Source organism: Microcaecilia unicolor, chromosome 11 (assembly GCF_901765095.1).
Source record: "Microcaecilia unicolor chromosome 11, aMicUni1.1, whole genome shotgun sequence".
NCBI classification, from domain to species: Eukaryota; Metazoa; Chordata; class Amphibia; order Gymnophiona; family Siphonopidae; genus Microcaecilia; species Microcaecilia unicolor.
This window is the reverse complement of record NC_044041.1, coordinates 60,322,859-60,343,873: the sequence shown is the minus strand read 5'-3', so window position 1 is coordinate 60,343,873 and position 21,015 is coordinate 60,322,859. Positions and strand designations below refer to the sequence as shown.

The following is a 21,015-nucleotide window of genomic DNA, read 5'->3' as shown; positions in this document are numbered from 1 at the left end:
CGTCCTCTGCTGAAGAAAAACAACCTTGACCAGGACAAACTTGAAAGTTACAGGCCAGTATCCAACATCCCGTTTCTAGGGAAACTCATAGAACAAACAGTCTGTGTTCAACTTAATGAATGGCTAGAAAAGAGTAACTGGGGGATATAGAGAGGTGGGGGGAGAAGGGAAGAAGATGGGAGGGAGGGGGGGAGGGCAAAGTAGGAGATGGCAGTGGGGGGCCATAAGAATCAAGGCCTACACTGCACATGTTATGGTGGAGAATATAGAGATGGAAGGGAGGGAGGGGAGGGGGTATTCATGGCAGAAGAAATAAAGGTCAATTGATAGAGGGAATCTCGACTATGTATATATGATAGATGGGGACGGGGGGAGGGGGTGGGAGTAGGAGGGAGAGGGAGGTATGAGGGTACTGTTTTACGGTATGTGATATTTGTACTCTCTGCTATGTATGGAGAAGGGTTGATACCTGCAATATGTACAGAGGTATGAGGGAATGATAGTTTGATTATCCAGTAATTGTGAATATAAGAGGGGCTCAGGGATGAGGGGGGGGGGGGGAGGTGAGTAGGGATTCTAGGGGATTAAAGGGAGAAAAGTAATATTGTCGATTCAAAGAAGATTGGCTGATCCTTTGTTATCTTTGTCTTGTGACCTGTTGGAAGCTGTACTTCTGTTAGTATGGTTTTTGTTATATTTTATGGCAATAAAAAAGATTAACCTAGAAAAGAGTAACTGGCTAGATCCATGTCAATCTAGATTCAGACCCAGTTATGGAACAGAAACGGTCCTCGTATCCCTGCTAGATCTTCACAGAAACCGAGACAAGGGATTTGCCTCAATGTTAGTACTGCTAGATTTCTCAGCAGCTTTTGACACTGTGGATCATGATATCTTGCTAGCACAACTGACAGAAACAGGTATCAATGGAACAGTACTTGCCTGGTTCAAATCCTATCAGACAGGCAACAATCCATAATGTTTGGCAGCAACTCATCACCACCATGGACACTGACCTGCGGGGTACCACAAGGATCTATACTGTCACCTATTCTGTTCAATATCTACCTCAAGCCACTAGCTGGAGCTGATTCGGTCAACGGACACAGTTCTACATCTATGCGAATGATGTGCAGCTACACATACCCGTTGAACCTGACTTACCTACAGCCTTGAATACCTTGAATAAACTGATTACGTGTCTAACATAAATTCAAGAATGGGCTAAACACAACAAACTTTGCCTGAACCCAAGTAAAAGTGACAAGTGCAAAGTGATGCATGTGGGTAAGAGGAACCCGAATTATAGCTACGTCTTGCAAGGTTCCGCGTTAGGAGTTACGGATCAAGAAAGGGATCTGGGTGTCATCGTCGATGATACGCTGAAACCTTCTGCTCAGTGTGCTGCTGCGGCTAGGAAAGCGAATAGAATGTTGGGTGTTATTAAGAAGGGTATGGAGTCCAGGTGTGCGGATGTTATAATGCCGTTGTATCGCTCCATGGTGCGACCGCACCTGGAGTATTGTGTTCAGTACTGGTCTCCGTATCTCAAAAAAGATATAGTAGAATTGGAAAAGGTACAGCGAAGGGCGACGAAAATGATAGTGGGGATGGGACGACTTTCCTATGAAGAGAGGCTGAGAAGGCTAGGGCTTTTCAGCTTGGAGAAGAGACGGCTGAGGGGAGATATGATAGAAGTGTATAAAATAATGAGTGGAATGGATCGGGTGGATGTGAAGCGACTGTTCACGCTATCCAAAAATACTAGGACTAGAGGGCATGAGTTGAAGCTACAGTGTGGTAAATTTAAAACGAATCGGAGAAAATTTTTCTTCACCCAACGTGTAATTAGACTCTGGAATTCATTGCCGGAGAACGTGGTACGGGCGGTTAGCTTGACGGAGTTTAAAAAGGGGTTAGATAGATTCCTAAAGGACAAGTCCATAGACCGCTATTAAATGGACTGGAAAAATTCCTCATTTTTAGGTACAACTTGTCTGGAATGTTTTTACGTTTGGGGAGCGTGCCAGGTGCCCTTGACCTGGATTGGCCACTGTCGGTGACAGGATGCTGGGCTAGATGGACCTTTGGTCTTTCCCAGTATGGCACTACTTATGTACTTATGTACTTATGTACTTAAGTGGATACATACCTGACATCAAAGTGAAATTAGGCTTTACCTTCTAATTTTCTTTCCTCTAGACCCTCCAGACCGGTCAAGGCACTTGGGTTATGCACGCGCCTACCAGCAGAGGGAGACTGAGAACACTAACTTTGAACTGTGTACATATAACCTGTGCTTAGCCACATATATCCAGTATACACCTAGCAAAGCAGAGAACAAAATTCAACCCCCAAATCCCTGTACCTGAAAACCCAAGTGACAAACCAAAGTGTGCGAAACTAGACTGAACGCAAACAGCACCTCTTTCTGCAACATTCCAAATTCAAGGAAACAGTAAAGAAGTAACCATAGCAGACCTCGGGCTAAAAAAAAAACAACACAAACAAGATATCTGACAAGACAGGCGGGCTCTTGACCGGTCTGGAGAGTCTACAGGAAAGAAAATTAGCAGGTAAAGTCTAATTTCACCTTCCTCAGCAACCCTCCAGACCGGTCAAGACGCTTGGGAAGTACCAAAGCAGTAGAAGATTAAGGGCGGGACCTGCAAAACCCAGAAGACAACACAGCAGCCCAAAACCAGCATCCCCCTTAGCCTGTCAATTTTATAATGCCTCACAAAAGAATGAACTGAAGACCAAGCCGCTGCCTTACAAATGTCCTGCGGAGGAATAAAACTACTCTCCGCCCAGGAAGCAGCTACCCCCCCCCCCCCCCCCCCCGGGTAGAATGTGCCTTAAGCACTGATGGCACCGGACGCCTCCTTAACAAATAAGCCAAAGCAATAGCCTCCTTCAACCACCGAGCAAGCGTTGCCTTGGAGGCCGCCTCACCTTTCTTAGGACCACCAAACGCAAGTACATAAGTAATGCCACACTGGGAAAAGACCAAGGGTCCATCGAGCCCAGCATACTGTCCACGACAGCGGCCAATCCAGGCCAAGGGCACCTGGCAAGCTTCCCAAACGTACAAACATTCTATACATGTTATTCCTGGAATTGTGGATTTTTCCCAAGTCCATTTAGTAGTGGTTTATGGACTTGTCCTTTAGGAAACCGTCTAACCCCTTTTTAAACTCTGCCAAGCTAACTGCCAAAACAAACAACCTATCAGAGATCCGAAAATCCTGTGTCCTGCTCAAATAAGAACGCAAAATGCGTCTCGCATCCAATTTGGCCAAGTGACGTTGAGAAAGATCACCCGAACAATTACCCAACACTGGCAACGAAATCACCTGATTCACATGAAAAGAAGACACCACCTTGGGCACGAAGGAAGGCACTGTCCCGCAAGGTAACCTTGTCTCTAGAAAAAGACAAGAAAGGCTCCCTACAAGACAAAGCCTGAAGCTCCGAAATTCTACGCGCTGAAGAGATGGCCACCAGGAAAACTGTCTTCAGAGTAAGATCCTTACAGGTACTGGAAGCCAAAGGCTCCAACGGAGGACTTACCAGCGCCTCCAAAACTAGGTTCAAATCCCAAGGAGGAACCACCGGATGATGAGGCGGACGGATCAACTTCACTCCCTTAAAAAAACGTACCACGTCCGGGGAGGCGGCCAAGGATACCCCCTGAACTTTACCCATGAGGCAGGACAAGGCTGCCACCTGCACTTTCAGGGAAGACAGCGAAAGACCCCTGTCTAACCCGTCCTGAAGAAATTCCAAAACTTCCGGAATTGAAACATGCAAGGGAATATAAGACCGCTCTTGACACCAGTTCTTGAAAATCAGCCACACACGCACATAAGCCAAAGAAGTAGATCTCTTCCGCGAACGCAACATAGCATCAATGACCCTTAGAGAAAACCCTTTCTTCTTCAATTTATGCCGCTCAAGAGCCAAGCCGTAAGCGATAATGGAGAGGGGTCGGCCATCTCGATCGGTCCCTGCACTAATCTCACCTCGGGCCCCAATGGGATTGGTTCCTAAACTGTCAAGCGTACTAGATCTCCGTACCACGGACGACGCGGCCAATTGGGAGCCACCAGAATCACTAGACCCGAATGTTGCGCGATGCGCTGCACTACACGCCCCACCAATGGCCACGGAGGGAACACATAGAGCAACTGTTGAACCAGCCAAGGAAAAACCAACGCGTTGATGCCTTTGGCCCGCGGATCCCGTCTCCGACTGTAAAAGCGCGGAACCTGGGCATTGTCGGCCGACGCCATGAGATCCAACACCGGACGACCCCACTTCAACACTATGCGATCGAAGACTGATGGATGAAGAGACCACTCTCCGGGATCCAACGTGTGCCTGCTAAGAAAGTCTGTGCTCACGTTGTCTACTCCTGCCACGTGTACCGCTGAGAGAACTTGAAGATGCTTTTCCGCTCAATTTGCCGCTTCTACAGCCAGCAGTTGACTCCGCGTGCCCCCCTACCGATTTACATACGTGACGGCCGTGGCGTTGTCTGAAAGAATTCTGACCGCCCTGAAGAGCCAACTGAATTGCTCGCGTCTCCAGACGATTGATAGACCAACAAGCTTCTTCCAATGTCCAACGACCCTGGGCCACCTGACCCAGACAATGACCTCCCCAACCTCTCAGACTCGCATCCATGGTGAGCACCACCCAGTCCGGAGTGTCCAGCGGCATGCCTTTCACTAGATTCGGAGTGTGAAGCCACCAGCGTAGGCTGCAACGGGTGACCTGCAACAGAAGAAGTTTCTCCTCCAACTGCTGAGACTGAGGAGACCATTGACTCAACAAAGCTCCCTGTAACAGACGCATATGGGCCCTGGCCCAAGGAACCACCTCTATCGCTGCCGCCATCAGACCCAGCACCTGAAGGTAATCCCTGGCCGAGGGAGCCCTCTGCGCACAGAGTTGGCGAATCTGACCCTGCAACTTGGAAATGCGAGTAGCCATCAGAAATACTCGGCCTTTCTCCGTGTCAAATCGCACCCCCAGATACTCCAGGGTCTGAGAAGGCACTAGATGACTCTTGGCCAGATTTACCACCCAGCCCAGCGACTGTAAAAAGGAAACTACACGTGCGGTTACCTCCTCGCTTTCCGACCTTGATTTGGCTTGGATCAACCAATCGTCTAGGTACGGATGAACCAAAATGCCCTGCTTCCGCAGAGCTGCTGCTGCCACCACCACCATGACCTTGGAAAAAGTGCGAAAAGTGCAAGGAGCCATCGCCAGACCGAAGGGAAGCGCACAAAATTGGAAATGCTTTCCTAAGATCGCAAAACGAAGAAAACGTTGATGGGCTGTCTGAATTGGAATGTGCAAGTAAGCCTCTGTCAGGTCCAATGAAGTGAGAAACTCTCCTTTCTGTACCACTACAATTACTGATCGTAAAGTTTCTATCCGAAAAGAGGAGACTTTCAGGGCTCCATTGACTCTTTTGAGGTCTAAAATGGGACGAAACGAGCCCTCCTTTTTGGGCACCACGAAGTAAATGGAATAACACCCCATTCCCCTTTGAGATACGGGCACCACTGCTCCTAAGTCGATCAGACGCAACAGAGTATACCGCACAGCATGCGCCTTGCGTGTCGAGTGACAAGGAGACACGAGTAAGAAATCTGAAAGAGGACCTTCGAACTCAAGTGCGTACCCGTCGCGAACTACCTGCAGCACCCACTGATCTGACGTAATCTGGGCCCACCTCTGGTAAAACAAGCATAACCGAGCTCCGACACGAACCAGAGGCCGAGCCCCCTGGCCCACACCATCATTGAGAAGCACGGATTGTACCGGAAGCTCCTGCAGAGGAATCCCGGCCTCCACGACGTCCCCCCGAAAGGGCTGAGACCTCTGGAAAAAATTACCCCTAGCCACACCAGAAGACCTACCGGGCCTATAATGCCTTGCTTCTCGAAAACGTCCGCGCACCGAAGCCCCCCTGGACTTTGACTTAGGATGAAGCTCCGGAAGACGTGGAACCTTAGCCTCACCAAGTCCTCGCACCAATTTATCTAACTCCTCCCCAAAAAGCATAGAACCTTTAAATGGGAGCGAACAAAGCTTGGACAGAAGCCGCATCCGCAACCCAGCCCAGCAACCACAGGGCCCGACGAGCTGCAACTGCTAGGGTCATGTTCTTTGCAGACACCCGCAACAAATCGTATAGTGCATCCGCCAAAAAGGATGACCCCATCTCCAACTTCACCAAATCCTGAACCCAGGAAGCCCTATCAGACTCCAGGCTATCCAGTAGCCTCTCAGCCCAGCGAAAACACACCCCGAGCTACCAGACCTCCACAAACTGAAGCTTGCAATGCCAAAGCAGACAAATCGAAACTCCACTTCAGAAAGGATTCCAACTTCCTATCCTGAGGATCTCGTAACGCAGTACCACCATCCACCGGGATAGTCGTAGCCTTAGTTACTGCCGTCACCACGGCATCTACAGCAGGGGGCTTGAAAGAATCTCTATCCTCCTGGGGAACAGGGTAGAGCTTAGCCATGGCCCAAGTCACCTTACACGGTGCCTCTGGGGAAGCCCACTCCTGCGCTATCATGTCTCTCAGGTCTTTGTTCATCGAAGAGCGAGAGACTCGCCGAATCCCTTTAACCAACGGATCCACCTGCTTCCCATCCCCCAGCGAGACTTCCGCAGGATCAAATTTTAAGGTAACGGATACCTGCTCAATAAGCTCGGATAACTCATCCCTGTGAAAAATCCGAACAACCGAAGGGTCCTCTCCTGGTAAAGAAATCTCTTTATCCTGACATGTCCGAGACACCTCTTCCTCCTCCAGCGCACTAAAAGCGCCCTCAGAATCCAGAAGAGAAAAAATGTCCATGTCCTCAGACCACTCCACACGTGGTCTCAGGCAACACTCCCCCCTGTCCCTTGACCAGCTCCTCGCGAGATTGGCCCGCCTTCCAGGCTTTAAACATGGCCCAAATAAACTCCGGAGGAAATCCCATGGCTCTGGAGGCTTCTACCCCCACAGGCTGACCCGAAACCTGAAGTCCCTGTGAAGAAAGCAGCGGGCTGAATCCAAAATGGCGGCAGTTCCCGCCAAAATCAGGACCACCAGTGAAACACTCGCCGGAGGCTCCTCAGATCCACCTAAGCCGGCAGCGGGAACCTCTGCCGCCAATAACGGAGGCCTGGAAGAAGGGGGCTTAGGCTCTCCACAAAACTGGCACTGTCCCCCCAACGCGTCTAAACCGCGACGTGCACAAAAGCGGCAGCGGAGGTGTTTCCCCGACATCACCAACCACGGGGAAAAAACACAGCCCAAGAAGTGAAAATACAGTAAAACCCCACTTCCCAGACTCACTGCACGCTCAGCTCTCCCAGCCAGACAGAACAGCTCCGGATCGAAACCGGAGAGCAGCTCCTTTTTTTTTTTTTTTCAATAAATCTATTTGAGCCCCGCTGCTATAAACTACTAGGCACTCAAGGCTGCTGCTGTACCACGGCAGCCGAGGCACAATGCTGCTCAAAAGGGAGAGCCAGCTAGGGGGAGGGACCGGGCCACCCGGGTGTGACACCCCAGAGGGGACGGATTGAGGGCCCCACCAGACCCAAGCACACTCAAGGAACCAAGCACAGGGATTTCCTTTATCTTATATAGTAGGGAAGAAATATCAAAAGAAAAATTAAATTGACTTCCCTGGGAAAAAAAATCTAAATCCTACCAGACCGGACAAGCTGCACAGGCTGCATGTCTACCCTCTGCTGGAGACTGAGATATACTGGATATATGTGGCTAAGCACAGGTTATATGTACACAGTTCAAAGTTAGTGTTCTGTCTCCCTCTGCTGGTAGGCGTGCATAACCCAAGCGCCTTGACCGGTCTGGAGGGTTGCTGAGGAAAATCCCTTTTAGGAAGTATGAACTCCCCCTCAAATCACAAGTCAGGAACCTTGGAATACAGTTAGATTCAACACTTACTCTGATTCCCCAAATCCAAGCAACCGTCAAGAGCTGCTTCTACTATTTGGGACAGCTAAGCTGCCTCTCTCCTTACATCGAGAAGGTAAATCTTATCCCAGTTGTGAATGCCACGGTAACATCAAGACTAGATTACGTCAATGCACTATACAATGGTCTGACTACAAAGGGCCAGCACCAGTTCAGAATGCAGCAGCAAGACTCATAGAAGGTTGCAAGCGACGTGACCACATCACACCATTTTTGCAAAAACTTCACTGGCTACCAGTACAATACAGGGCTAAATTTAAAACTCTATGTCTGATCTTCAAGGCCCTGAAAGGAAATGGCCCCGAGTACCTGAAGAATAGGATGATCCTCCACAAACCGCCAAGGACACTAAGGTCCTCCCAAGGACTTTCACTAACTACACCCTCTCCAGAAGACATTACACAATGTGATATCCGCAAGCGAGCCTTCTCCAGAGTAGCCCCCACCAGTGGCGTAGGAAGGGGGGGGGCGGTGGGGCGGTCCGCCCCGGATGCATGCCGCTGGGGGGTGTCAGCGCCTCGCTGGTTCCTTGCTCTCTCTGCCCCGGAACAGGTTACTTCCTGTTCCGGAGCAGAGAGAGCAGGGAACCAGCGAGGCGCCGACACCCCCCAGCGGCGTGCACTCGGCAGATTGGCTCACCCGCCCACCCCTGACCGCCTTCCAGGTATGTTCTCGGGGGGGGGGGGGGGGGGTGCGCAGCGGTGACCCGCCCCGGGTGTCAGCTGCCCTCATGACGCCACTGGCCCCCACACTCTGGAATGCATTGCCTGAAAGGCTCCGCTTAACACAAGACTATCTATACTTCAGGAAGCAGGTGAAAGCTTGGCTCTTCAACCAAGCCTTTAATGGAAGAAGTAACTAACTTGTTAGTCTCACTCACACACACAAGGATTGACTTGGGCTGCACATACTGCAGGGGGACATGTTTATCCACTCCTACCCTAGCTGAGATCGTTAACCATCTCTCTGACCTCATGTTCAAATTCTTCAAATTAGTCACCTTACTTTCTAATTCTTCCTACTTTCTTACTCATCTATATGATACAACTTTACCTTACCCTTCACTACCAATTATAATGTTCTATTACGTATTGTGTAGTCATTGCAAGTAGTATACCATGTCATACTTTGTATTTTTACTTGAATATTTTTACTGCTGTAATTGCCTATTGCTCATGTTTGATCTATTCTTATTGTACACCGTCTTGAGTGAATTACTTCAAAAAGGCGGTAAATAAATCCTAATAAATAAATTCAAAATCTTAATCTTAACTTGGAAAGTACTTTATTCCCAGATTCCACCTTGTGATCCCTAATTTTCCCTTATAAACCCACCCCTTTTTTGCGCTCCACTAATCTAAACCTATTGACTATTCCCGCTGTAGTTCATTCTAGATTACAAACTACTCACTACTCCGCTTTTTTCTTCCTCAGTCCACCTTTATGGATTTGTTGTCTTTTTCCCTCCGTATAGAACAGCCCTAACCACACTTCAAAGCTGCACTGAAGACTCATCTATTCTCTAATGCCTTTCCTTCTGACTCTTGAGTGTTGTGGTTTGACTAAACGACAAGCAGTTATAGGCTCCTTATCTGACCCATCCTGACTACCTACCTTAGCTCTCTTTTTTACTTTTCTATTCTCTCCTTTCATTTTGTTGGCATTCCTTTTCCTGTAATATATTGGTTTTATATTTGTTTGTAAACCACTTTGATTTTACAAAAGTTGCTATATCAAGACTCAAACTAAACTCTCAGCCAAACTCATCTAGCTTGACCGCCACTCGCTCCAACTCAGCTTCAATGGGCTGCAGCCTTTTTGCGAGCACCGATTCCAAAGCCACGGTCACCTCAGCCAGACTTACAGAATGTAACGTTAACTCCTATTCACTATCTGCTATTTTCTCCCCTTGGTGGTAAATTCTAATTCTCTCTTTTCTATGCTGCATTGGTCTTTTCTACCTCTAGTTTTAAACATACTAGTACACTATACAATGGAAGATGAGCAGTCAAGTATATTCAGTCTGTCTAGTTATAAATCCCAGTAGAAGCTTGACCACTTGTAGTAAATCACTCCTTATCCTCTTTGAAGATCCTGTACTTAATTCAACACCAGCTCTCCCCCTTGTCTTTTAAAGATTTATAATAATCTTAACTAACAAGACTGTTGCCCAAACATCTGACCATCTAGGCCTGGTGACCTTCTTGAATAACTTGTCACCACAAAACCAGGTGATCTGGGGTATGCTGGTTCCAACCTATCTATCCCTTCACCTACAGTGTTGCTAGGTTTCACTTAATTCTTATATCCCACAGTGTGCTGAAAGTCGCTTGCCTTTTACATCCATATTCAAAATGTAGTAGACAATTAGTACTCTCGGATCTGGCACTCAGACATGGGGCCTTTTGGAACTAATTGCTTCTTCAGAGCTTTGGTACTAAACTAGAACTCACCCCAGGTCATGCAAGCCTTCTTTTGCCACTCTCTAAACTGTATGATAATGAAAATCTGCCTACTTACCCAGTTTACATATGAGATGGACTGTTCCATTATTACTGCAGTGAGAGGGATCCAAATTCACCATGAATTTAGGATTTAATCTTGCAACTTCTCCTTGCAGTACATTTGGTATGGTCTGCTTTTCGTCTTCTTCAAATTTCCGCTTCTGAGGGGAAAATATCTGGGCCCTACACAGAAACATCACATTAGTTCTGGCTAGAGGCAAGAACACAGTAACATCACAAGTAATCAGAGAACCCAGAGGCTGGGATCTGCAGAACACTAGTGGAAAGGGTGTCACAGCAAATCACAAGAAAGATGAGATATATGTCATCAAATTGTGTTTTACTATTGCAAAATCAAGGAAGAATAATGAAGGGCTCAATGTGGCCACGTTTCATCCAAGTAGGCTGCATCAGAGTGGTGGGATAGCAGACAGCTAAATTTGGGTGGGCGTGAGCCCAAAGTGGGTTGGTACAAAAGAAGTCTTGCGAGGCCACCACTTGAAGTCTTGGAAGCCATTTTGAAGAAGCGCTGGGCAGTAAAGAGTGAGGGTCTTTCCAGTCCCAAAGAGGCCATGGCATGGTAAGTTACATGAGGGGAGAGGAGGTGGATTGAGTCGTGTGGGTGCAGGCAGGAGAAGGCTGTAAAAAAGATTGGGGAGGGGACATACATCATACGGATAGAAGGGGAAGAGAGGAGAGGGGGATATGCTGCTTACGAATGGGAGGGAAAGGATGTTTGCTTTTTTGGAAACGTACATCTTTTCATTTTGTATTTAGCAGAGTACGGACGAAAATGCATTTCTGTTACTTTACCAGTATTTTCACTGCTTATAGCAGCTGTCTTTCTTTTTTTTTTTTTTTTTGGGGGGGGGGGGGGGTGTTCAAGGTGACTGTGCAGCACAGGGGTGGGGCAGGGTAGGGGCGTGGTGGTTGGGGTGGGGCTGCATTTTATTTTGTGTCCTCTTTCTTGTCATGGCAAATGTGGTAACCCTACCCTTATTCAATGGCTCGATTATCTAATAACAGGTACATTTCCCCCACATTTGGAGGCAACATTGTTCTTACACCTATACCAAAAAATCTAAAATTGAGTTCATCTGAAGTAAGTAATTATTGACCAGTTGCATGTATTCCATTGTATGTTAAGGTAATGGAGAAATATGTTACAGAACAATTGGATTCCTATCTTCAACAATTTGACATCCTACATTCTTCACAATCAGGCTTCAGAAAGGGAAAAGGGAAATGTGGTATTTTGCAACTACATTCAAAGTGGTTTACATATATACAGGTACTTATTTTGTACCTGGGGCAATGGGTAGTTAAGTGACTTGCCCACAGTCACAAGGAGCTGCAGTGGTAATCAAACCCAGTTCCCCAGGATCAAAGTCCTATATACTGCAACTGTAGTGTCAGCCTTGATAGCATACGGAAGTGATTCCCAAATCTGGTCCTAATTTCGCTATATCTTTTTTGCGATACGGCGACCAGAATTGAACACAATGCTCAAGGTGAGGTCGCATCATGGAGCAATACAGAAGTATTATAATAAAATATGATATGATAGAGGGAATGGAACTGTCCCCGTATCAGGAAATGCTAAAAAGGTTAGAGCTCTTCAGCTTGGAAAAGAGACAACCGAGGGGGGATATGATTGAGGATTATAAAATCCTGAGTGGTGTGGAGTAGGTGGAGGTGAATCAATTTTTAACTCATTCAAAAAGTACAAAGACCAGGGGACACTCAATGAAATTGCATGGAAATACTTTTAAAACAAATAAGAGGAACTATTTTTTCACTCAAAGACTAGTTAAGCTCTGGAACTTGTTGCTGGAGGATGTGATAACAGCGGTTAGGGTACCTGGCTTTAAAAAAAGGTTTGGACAAGTTCCTGGAGGAAAAGTCCATAGTCTGTTATTGAAATGGACATGGGGGGGGGGGGGGGGAATCACTGCTTGTCCTGGGACTGGTAGCATAGAATGGTGCTACTAATTGGGTTTCTGTCATGTATTTGTGACCTGGATTGTCCACTGCTGGAAGCAGGATACTGGGCTAGATGGACCATTGGTCTGATCCAGTATGGCTATTCTCATGTTCTTATGTCTTACCACCAAACATTGTAATAATCTAAAGAGCTTCCAAAGCTAGTGGGACTGTGATCACCATCTGGCTGCCTAAATCCGTGACCTTGTCAGACAATACCCGACCACTAAGAACCCATCAGAATCAATTTATCTGGCATAAGCCTTGAGATCCACAGCCAGACTTCTTGAACCTGTAGTACAGTGCTTCCCAATCATTTTGTGCCTGTGACCCCAAGATTGTGGCCAAATACAACTGTATGACTCACTGGAGTTGCAGAACAATAATGCACCCATGGAGAGTTTTACTAGGTTGTGTCCCCCAAAAGCAGGTTTTGTGACCCCCAATGGCGTCCTGATCCCTAGTTTGGGACGTTCTACTGTAGTAAAACAGAAAGCGAAGTTTCTTACCTGTAAGGGTGTTCTTTGTAGACAGCAGTGGAATGTAGTCACACTAGTTAGTGATGCCATTCAATGGAGCAAACATGCCAAAGCTCTCCCCTAGCAAATTCAATTTTTGTAGATATAGGCATGCCGAATCTCTTCCCTAGCAAATTCAAATTTTGTAGATATAGGCATGCGTGGGAGGCAGGTGGAAGGGAGCATTATGTATATGGAGAACCTCTGCTACAGGTGAACAACTTTGCTTTCTCCGCACACAAGCAGGGGATAAGCAGGCACACTAGTTGGCGATTCTCTAAGCTAAGTGTTTTAGAGATATTCTTAACTGTTACTGATAGTCAACCCGCAAAGGAAGGGTGGAGGTGCTGATAAATTAGCAAGCAAAAAGGTTGCAAAGCAGTGTTTGGCCAAATGTGGCATCACTTGCTGATCTGGAGTCCAAACAGTAGAGCTTAGTGAATATGTGAAGGGATGACCAGGTGGAAACATCACAAATGTCTATGAGGGAACTGGATTTGAGGTGCATCGAGGTGGCAGTGGCCCGCTGACGATGAGGGTAGATGCTCAAGAGCGGGCTTGAGGCCTGCTTGATGGTAGCATAAAGAAATACAGAACCCATATTCAGGTGGAAACGGCCTGCTTGGAGGCCGGTAAGCCAGGGGTAAAAGGTGACAAACATGCAATCCCCTGTGGAGGTAGAAAAGCAAGGTCCGTTTACAGTCCAGAGTATGGAGGGCTTCTTCTGCTGGGAAGAAGACTGGAAGGACAATGAACTGATTCAGGTAGAAGGTGGAGAAATGGCGTTGGGGGGGGGGGGGGGGGGAGGAAAGTAAGTTACTAGAGCCTGCAGTTCGCTGATGGCCTAGCAGACATGATGGCTACGACAACACTGTTTTCCAAGTTAGATGCTTAAGAGAAGTTAGGCCAAGAGGCTCGAAGGGAGGTTGCATGAGAGCGGAGAGGACAAAATTGAGGTCCCATGCATGGAGGAGTGGCCTAGTGGTTAGGGTGGTGGACTTTGGTCCTGGGGAACTGAGTTCGATTCCCACTTCAGGCACAGGCAGCTCCTTGTGACTCTGGGCAAGTCACTTAACCCTCCATTGCCCCATGTAAGCCGCATTGAGCCTGCCATGAGTGGGAAAGCACGGGGTTCAAATGTAACAAAATAAAATAAGAAATGTGAGACTAAAGGATGGATGGAGATGGCCCTGGAAATCGACAAGATCATGGTAAGTGGCGATGGCAGCTAGATAGAGGTAGACAGAGGAAGTTTGGAGGCCTAACTCAAATTTACCAGAGGTATATCAGAATGTCCAGGAGAGGACAGGAAAAGGATCAAGTCTCTGGGAGTGTGCCCAGTTGATGAAGTGGGTCCACTTAAAATTGTAGGAGTGCTGTGTAAAGGGCTTCTGTGCAGATAGGATAAAGTGCTCGACTTCCAGACTAAAAGCAAGGTAGCTTACATAGTCTTGTTCAAGTGCCACACAGGCAGAAGGTTCATAGGTTGGGATGGAGAAGAGATCTGTGTTGAGTAAACAAGGTCAGGTGAGCTGGTGAGGAAGACAGGCTGATCTGCTTGCATGGATAGGAGGAGTGAGTACCAGAACTGCTGGGCCATCTAGGCGTAATAAAGATGAGCTGTGCCTTGTCTTGTCGAGGAGTGTCTTCATGATCAGAGGGAGGGAGGGGAGGGCGGGCATATAAAAGGTCACTGTCCCAAAGGACAGTGAAGGCTCTGTGGGTACACCTGCTTGGATGTGGCCGGACGAAGCAGAAAAGGTGGCACTTCACACTGTTCAGTGTGGCGAATAAGTCAATGCGAGCTGGCCCGAGTGTATGAAGAGGGGGTGGAGGACCAATGAGTCAAGGGCCCATTTGTGGAAGTCCAGTTTGTGGCTGAGTCTGCGAGTTGGTTGTACTCCCCAGGGAGACCAGATGCACATATGGCAACTGGAATGATTAGTGCCAGACATGGAGTGCTTCTCTGCAGAGAATGCGAGATCTCATGCTACCCTATTTGTTGACAGAACATGGCTACCTGGTTGCTGGTCTGGATAATAAAATGCTTATGCTGTAGCTAGGGGATGAAAGCTCAAGTGTGAGAGAGATTGCTCATAGCTACAGGAGACTGATGTGCAAGTGAGCCCCATGAACAGACCAGAGACCTTGCATTTTGAGGTCAAGAAGGTGGGCTCCCCAGCCCAAGGTGGAGGCATCAGTCATGAGAGTGTTGGTAAAATGGAGCAGTAAAAGGACATCCCGAACAGAGGATGGAGAAGGTGATGTTGGGTGGAGATAAATCCTGGTCAAGAGCTCTGCTTCCAATGTGCTTTTAGATGCCATTGGAGGGCTCACATATATAGCTTAGTTTTGGGGATGACAGATGGTTGCTGCCATATGTCCCAGGAGATGGATGGTTCTGGCTGAAGCCATGTGGCTATCATGGAGGCGAAAAGCAAAGGCAGAAATCATAGCTGCCCTGTCCAAAGGAAGAAACGCTGTGGTGATGGGAATATAACGCACAGCCCCAATGAAGGATAGGTTCTGTTGAGCTCCAGCCCAGACTTGGTATAATTGACTTCTCTAAACCTTAACTTTTTAACTACTTCTCGTTTATTAACTTTTAAACAATCCATATGTAATCTTTTTTCTTAGTCTTAGTGATTTAAGTTTGACTTTGCATTGGTGGTATGTTAAACTATATTTATTCATCCTAGATTCCAAGTTCAGAATTGCTAATAAGGTTTGGGGAGAAGAATGGATACATTTGGATCTGATGCTGACAGATACTTAAAGAGGTTGTGGGTTGGGGGGGTTGTGGGAGGGTTGGGCTCTGGGGGAGACACTTGAGTTTCTGTCAGATGGAGACCACGGAGCGCACAGATTTTTGAGCAATAATGAAGGGGAGGGGGGTTGGGTAGGGTCTGCTGGAATAAGTTTCTTTAAATGGGAGATACTAATATGTTTACCATGTGTGTGTAGGTGTATACCATTTGAAGTTTGTAATGTTCTTTATAAACTTTCAATAAAAAAAATAAATTTAGATAAACTCAAAACTCTCTGCTTCCACTCTCTTAGGTCTGCTGAAAGGTTGAAGTATCTACATCCCAAGGTGTTTCTTCAAACATTCCAACATTCCCTGATACTCCAGCATGCCCCCCCCCCCCCAAAAAAAAAAAAAATCATGTCATCATTGTTAGCTGATCAGATGCGCACAACAGTGTTTTAATCCACTTTCTCCTACCATATGCTACTTACTGAATGCTGATAAAGTTTCAGCTCCTCGCATTTGGCATTTGTCTCTCTCCATTAGTGTGACTAGAAGGATGTTTACCAGTGGAGAACATGCCCAGAATGCTGGCATTTTGTAACTAGCTGCTCAGGAAAAACACAGTATAAAATCTCTTTTAAAATACACATCCAAAATAATACATACGTAATAGGTGGGCCATGAATTGCTGTCATGGCTGGCATGAAGGTTCGGTATAGAGAATGGTTGAAGACAGGTGAACGTATATTTGGCAGGACAGCATCCAGAAGGGGCTGGCACAGATATTGCTGCTTGGTAGGAGGCACTGTTAGAGTTGGGGAAGGTGGCTAGAACAAGGATACACAGCTGTTAGGAAACACAGCACAGATCCATCCTTGAAAAATCAACTTCCGCATCAAAAATGTTTCTTGAACTAAGGTTAATATTTAATTCTCTGAGACTCAGCTTTACTTCACATCTCAGATTTTATGCAGCATATTTCATCATACATAAGTAGATCCCTTGTGGCATACACATTCATAGCAGCAGACACCTCAGCTCCACAGTGTGAGGAATTAGATGTCATTTATATCCCATATATTCCCACAAAGAGTTCAGTGTGGTTTATAAACAGAGAGCTAGGCACTTCTAGGAATAAACAATTCTCCCTGCACAAATAAAATACTTCAAATTGTAAACATCACAAATTTCTTAAATAAGGCGGCTTTCGACAATGTACAAAACAGTCCATATTGAGAAATTCTTCCAAGCTGCACATGCAATAAATTCTCCCCCATTTGCAGCTTGATAAGAAAAAAATGCTGATAAGATGGACCTTTTTGGGGATTCAGATACTGAAGTTCAACTAATGTCTAGCTGTCCTAAGTCTATTGTGATTTGGTAGTAGCAACAAATTACACACATAGTCCGGGGCTTGATCAAACAATGAAAAAGACCAAGTAATAATTCTGGCTTCTACTGGAAGCCAATGTAAACCGACAAATAGTTGTGCAACCCTACTAAATTTTGAAGCTGAGAGCACCAAACTGGCTGCTGTGTTTTGAAGAGTCTGTAGCTTCTTACGAACTTTCACTACACAGCTTATCTAGATAACATGTTACAGTAATCCACCTGTGATAATATTAAAGATTGAACTATCAATCTGCACTTATCTGGATCAAAGTAACATCTAAAATGCCTCAATTTCCTTAATATCCAAAAGATCTTCATGATTACAGCCTGTCACTGTGGTTTAAAAGTTAAAAATTTATCCACCGTGATACTCAAGACTTTTTTTTTTAAGTTTTAGAAGTCTTTATTAAGTATTGAGAAATACAATAATCAAAACAATTACAATTCATAATTAACAGGACACAACAAAGATCCCAACTTATTAGGAAATCTCAATAAGAAAATTGTAGCACCAAAGACAAACTTCTAACATTTTTAGAAGAATTTTTAGGAGAACCCCCCCCCCCCCCAACACCCATACCCCCACCCCTACCAGGCTAACTGATAACAGGCTAACTGATAACAGGCTAGTTATTCCTCCTCTTGCTAGAGCCAGATGGGAATCTACTAGGAAATCGGCTTTTTTCTATTTGTCACCTTCTCTTTGGAATAGCCTTCCAAAAGAGATTAGACTAGAGAAATCTTATATTCATTTTCGGAAACTTCTTAAAACTTTTTACTTTATCACCTATGTAGAACAGAATTTAGAATAAAAGAAACATGGCTTTATTCTTTTTTTTTTTGTTAGTTAATTTTGTCATGTGGTGCTGTCCGTATATTAAAGCATAAGGTGAAATTAGATCTTACCTGCTAATTTTCTTTCCTCTAGACCCTCCAGACCGGTCAAGACGCGTGGGTTATGTCCTCCTACCAGCAGAGGGAGACTGAGAAAACACTAAGCTTTTGAAGCCTGTATATATAACCTGTGCAGAACCTCCACTAGCCAGTATAACCCTGACAAAGCAGAGAAACAAAAAACACTAACAACAACTAGCAACCCTGTACGTGGTCACAGTAAACTGCAAAAACAAGAAACATCTTCCGCTTGCTCTTATGGAAACACTAGTAAAAAAGGCCCGTTTCTGTTTGTAAGGAAACGGGCGCTAGCAATGGTTTTTGATTTTTTTTTTTGGTATCTGTAGAGTTGTTAGTAAAGTGTGTGTGTTTGAGTGTGTGTCACAGTGAGACACAGAGAGTGGAAAAGAGTGTGTGTGTGTGTGTGTGTGTGTGTGTGTGTGACACAGAGCTACAGTGTGCCAGAGTATGTGTCTGCGTGTGTGCATGACCCCCTCATTCTATCAGATGTGCAGTTACCCCCACCTTTTGTGTTTGAAGTTCTGGGACCACAGGGGCGAGCAGTGAGTCTGAGTGTGAGTGTGTGTGAGTGTGTCTGTCTCTGTGTGTGTGTATTTGTGTGTGTGCATGACCCCTTCCTTCTGTCCGTGTTGCAGGGTCGTCCCCTCCCCCCCATGTGTTTGTATTTTCAGTAACTTTTCCTTGTTTTAATCCTGCGATTGTGCTCTTTTGTCCATGCCCTCCATCCATCCATGTGTAACATTTGTCCTCTCCCCTTTCCCTCTCATTCTGTTCTCTCTCCCCTCTCCATGTGTTTTTGTCTGTCTCCCCTTGAAGTTCCAGGCCCCTCTCTTTTCCTCCCCCCCTCCCTGCATGTGAGAGAGAACATGTGTGTGTGTCAGACAGAGAGTGTGTGTGTGTTTGAGAGTGTGTGTCACACAAAGAGTGAAAGACTGTGTGTTGTGTGTGTGTGTATGACCCCTTCCTTCTGTCTGAGGTGCAGGGTAGTTCCCCACCCCCCCCCCCCTGGTTTTTCAGTTCCTTTTCTTTTTTTTTTTTTTATCTCGTGATTGTGCTCTTTTTTTTTTCCTGCCCTTTCTCTCCCATAAGTGTACCTGCTGTTAGGAACATTGGTCTGTCTGCTAGGCTTCAAGCAGCTTACGTTATAGTCGACCCCTGCTGATACGCTGGAGGCTGTGTCTTCACCTTTGTTTTTGTTTTGTTAGTGCGGGTCCAGAGGGCTGTTCAGCTTCCTGCTGCTTGCTGAGGTGTCAGGAGCCTGTGTGTTCACTTTTTTTTTTTTTTTTTGGTTAGTGCAGGACTGGAGGGCGATTCAGCTTCCTGCAGCTTGCAGTGTGGTCGAAGGCCCCTGCTGAGTTGCCCAGAGGCTCTCTCTTCACCCTTTTGGTTTTTTTTTTTTTTTTGTTACTGTGGGTCTGGTGCCTTTTTTTTTCTTTTTTTTTGCACGTGCCAGCAGCCAGTTCCTGCGTTCAGCTGTGTTTGTTGACGTCATTGAGTTCGATGCTGCCTAGTAGACCACCTGCTGAGGGAGCCACGGTCCCAAGCATTAGAATGTTGGAGGTGAGTTTTATTATATAGGATGGTCCTTTGCCTTTGATAAAACAGTTGGGCTTCTACAGGTGGACTATCAAAGAAGAGCCCCACCTGTCCCAGACTCCTATCACAAAACAGAAATAAACAGTCTGCAATTAGAGAAACAACAATCTACAGCTGCCAAGAATTATCCAACAAACACACCTCCTGGCCTCCAATACAGACAGGGCGGGCTCTTGACCGGTCTGGAGGGTCTAGAGGAAAGAAAATTAGCAGGTAAGATCTAATTTCACCTTCCTCAGCGACCCTCCAGACCGGTCAAGACGCGTGGGACGTACCAGAGCAGTAACTAACTTACGGGAGGGACCTACTAAGGCCAGAGGTCAAAACTGCTGCCCCAAAGCGCACCTCGTCCTTTGCATGCACAGGAATCCTATAATGCTTCACACAGGAATGCAATGAAAACCAAACCGCAGCCCGACAAATATCTAACGGAGAAATCATATTATTCTCCGCCCACGAGGCTGCCATTCCCCTAGTGGAATGAGCAGACCAGCCCCTAGGCACCACAGGACCCTTCAAGTAAGCAGATGCAACTGCCTCCTTCAACCACCGTGCTATGGTCACCTTAGGAGCCGCTGCACCCTTCTTTGGGCCACCATGAAGAATGAACAAACGGTCAGAGGCTCTGAAGTCCTGAGTTCCAGAGAGATAACAACTCAAAACTCTCCTGACATCCAGCTTGGCAATACCACGCTGCTCCGAATCTCCAGCCATATCATCCAACACTGGCAGAGAGATGACCTGATTAACATGGAACTCGGAACCACCTTGGGCAAAAAAGGAAAGCACCATCCACAATGAAACCTTTCCCTCAGAAAGGACAAAAATGGTTCCCTACAAGACAAAGCCTGAAGCTCTGAAACCCTCCGTGCTGAAGTAATCGCCACCAACAAGACCGTCTTTAAAGATAAATCCTTACAAGATGCCGATACCAGAGGCCCAAACGGAGGCCTGATCAAAGCATCCAAAACTAGCTTCAAATCCCACGGAGGCACCATCCGTCACTGAGGCGGACGCAGCAACTTAACACCCTTCAAAAAACGCACTACCTCAGGCACAGAAGCGAAGGACTTTCACTGAAGCTTCCCACGAAAACATGACAAAGCTGCCACCTGAACCTTCAGTGTAGACAAGGCCAGACCCCTATCAACACCATCGTGCAAAAATTCCAAAACTTCCGCCACCGAAGAGCGAAACGGCCGAACCCGATGGTCTTCACACCAGTGCTCAAAGATTCTCCAAACCCGGACATACGCCAAGGAAGTGGATCGTCTACGGGAACTCAACATCGTAGCAAAGCCACTGGACGAAAGCCCCTTCTTCCACTTGTG

At 46.5% G+C, this 21,015-nt stretch overlaps 1 protein-coding gene across 4 annotated transcripts in view; it reads right to left on the bottom strand.

Annotated features, from left to right (window-relative positions):
- Positions 1-21,015, bottom strand: part of MED15 (mediator complex subunit 15) — a 212,635-nt gene that overhangs the window by 9,765 nt on the left and 181,855 nt on the right. For all 4 annotated transcript variants that reach the window (XM_030219026.1, XM_030219028.1, XM_030219027.1 and 1 more), the window contains 2 exons: positions 16,448-16,608; positions 10,545-10,711 (listed from right to left, as the gene is read on the bottom strand). In XM_030219026.1, the coding sequence (XP_030074886.1) occupies positions 10,545-10,711; positions 16,448-16,608 (328 nt within the window). The remainder of the gene's footprint in view (positions 1-10,544; positions 10,712-16,447; positions 16,609-21,015) is intronic.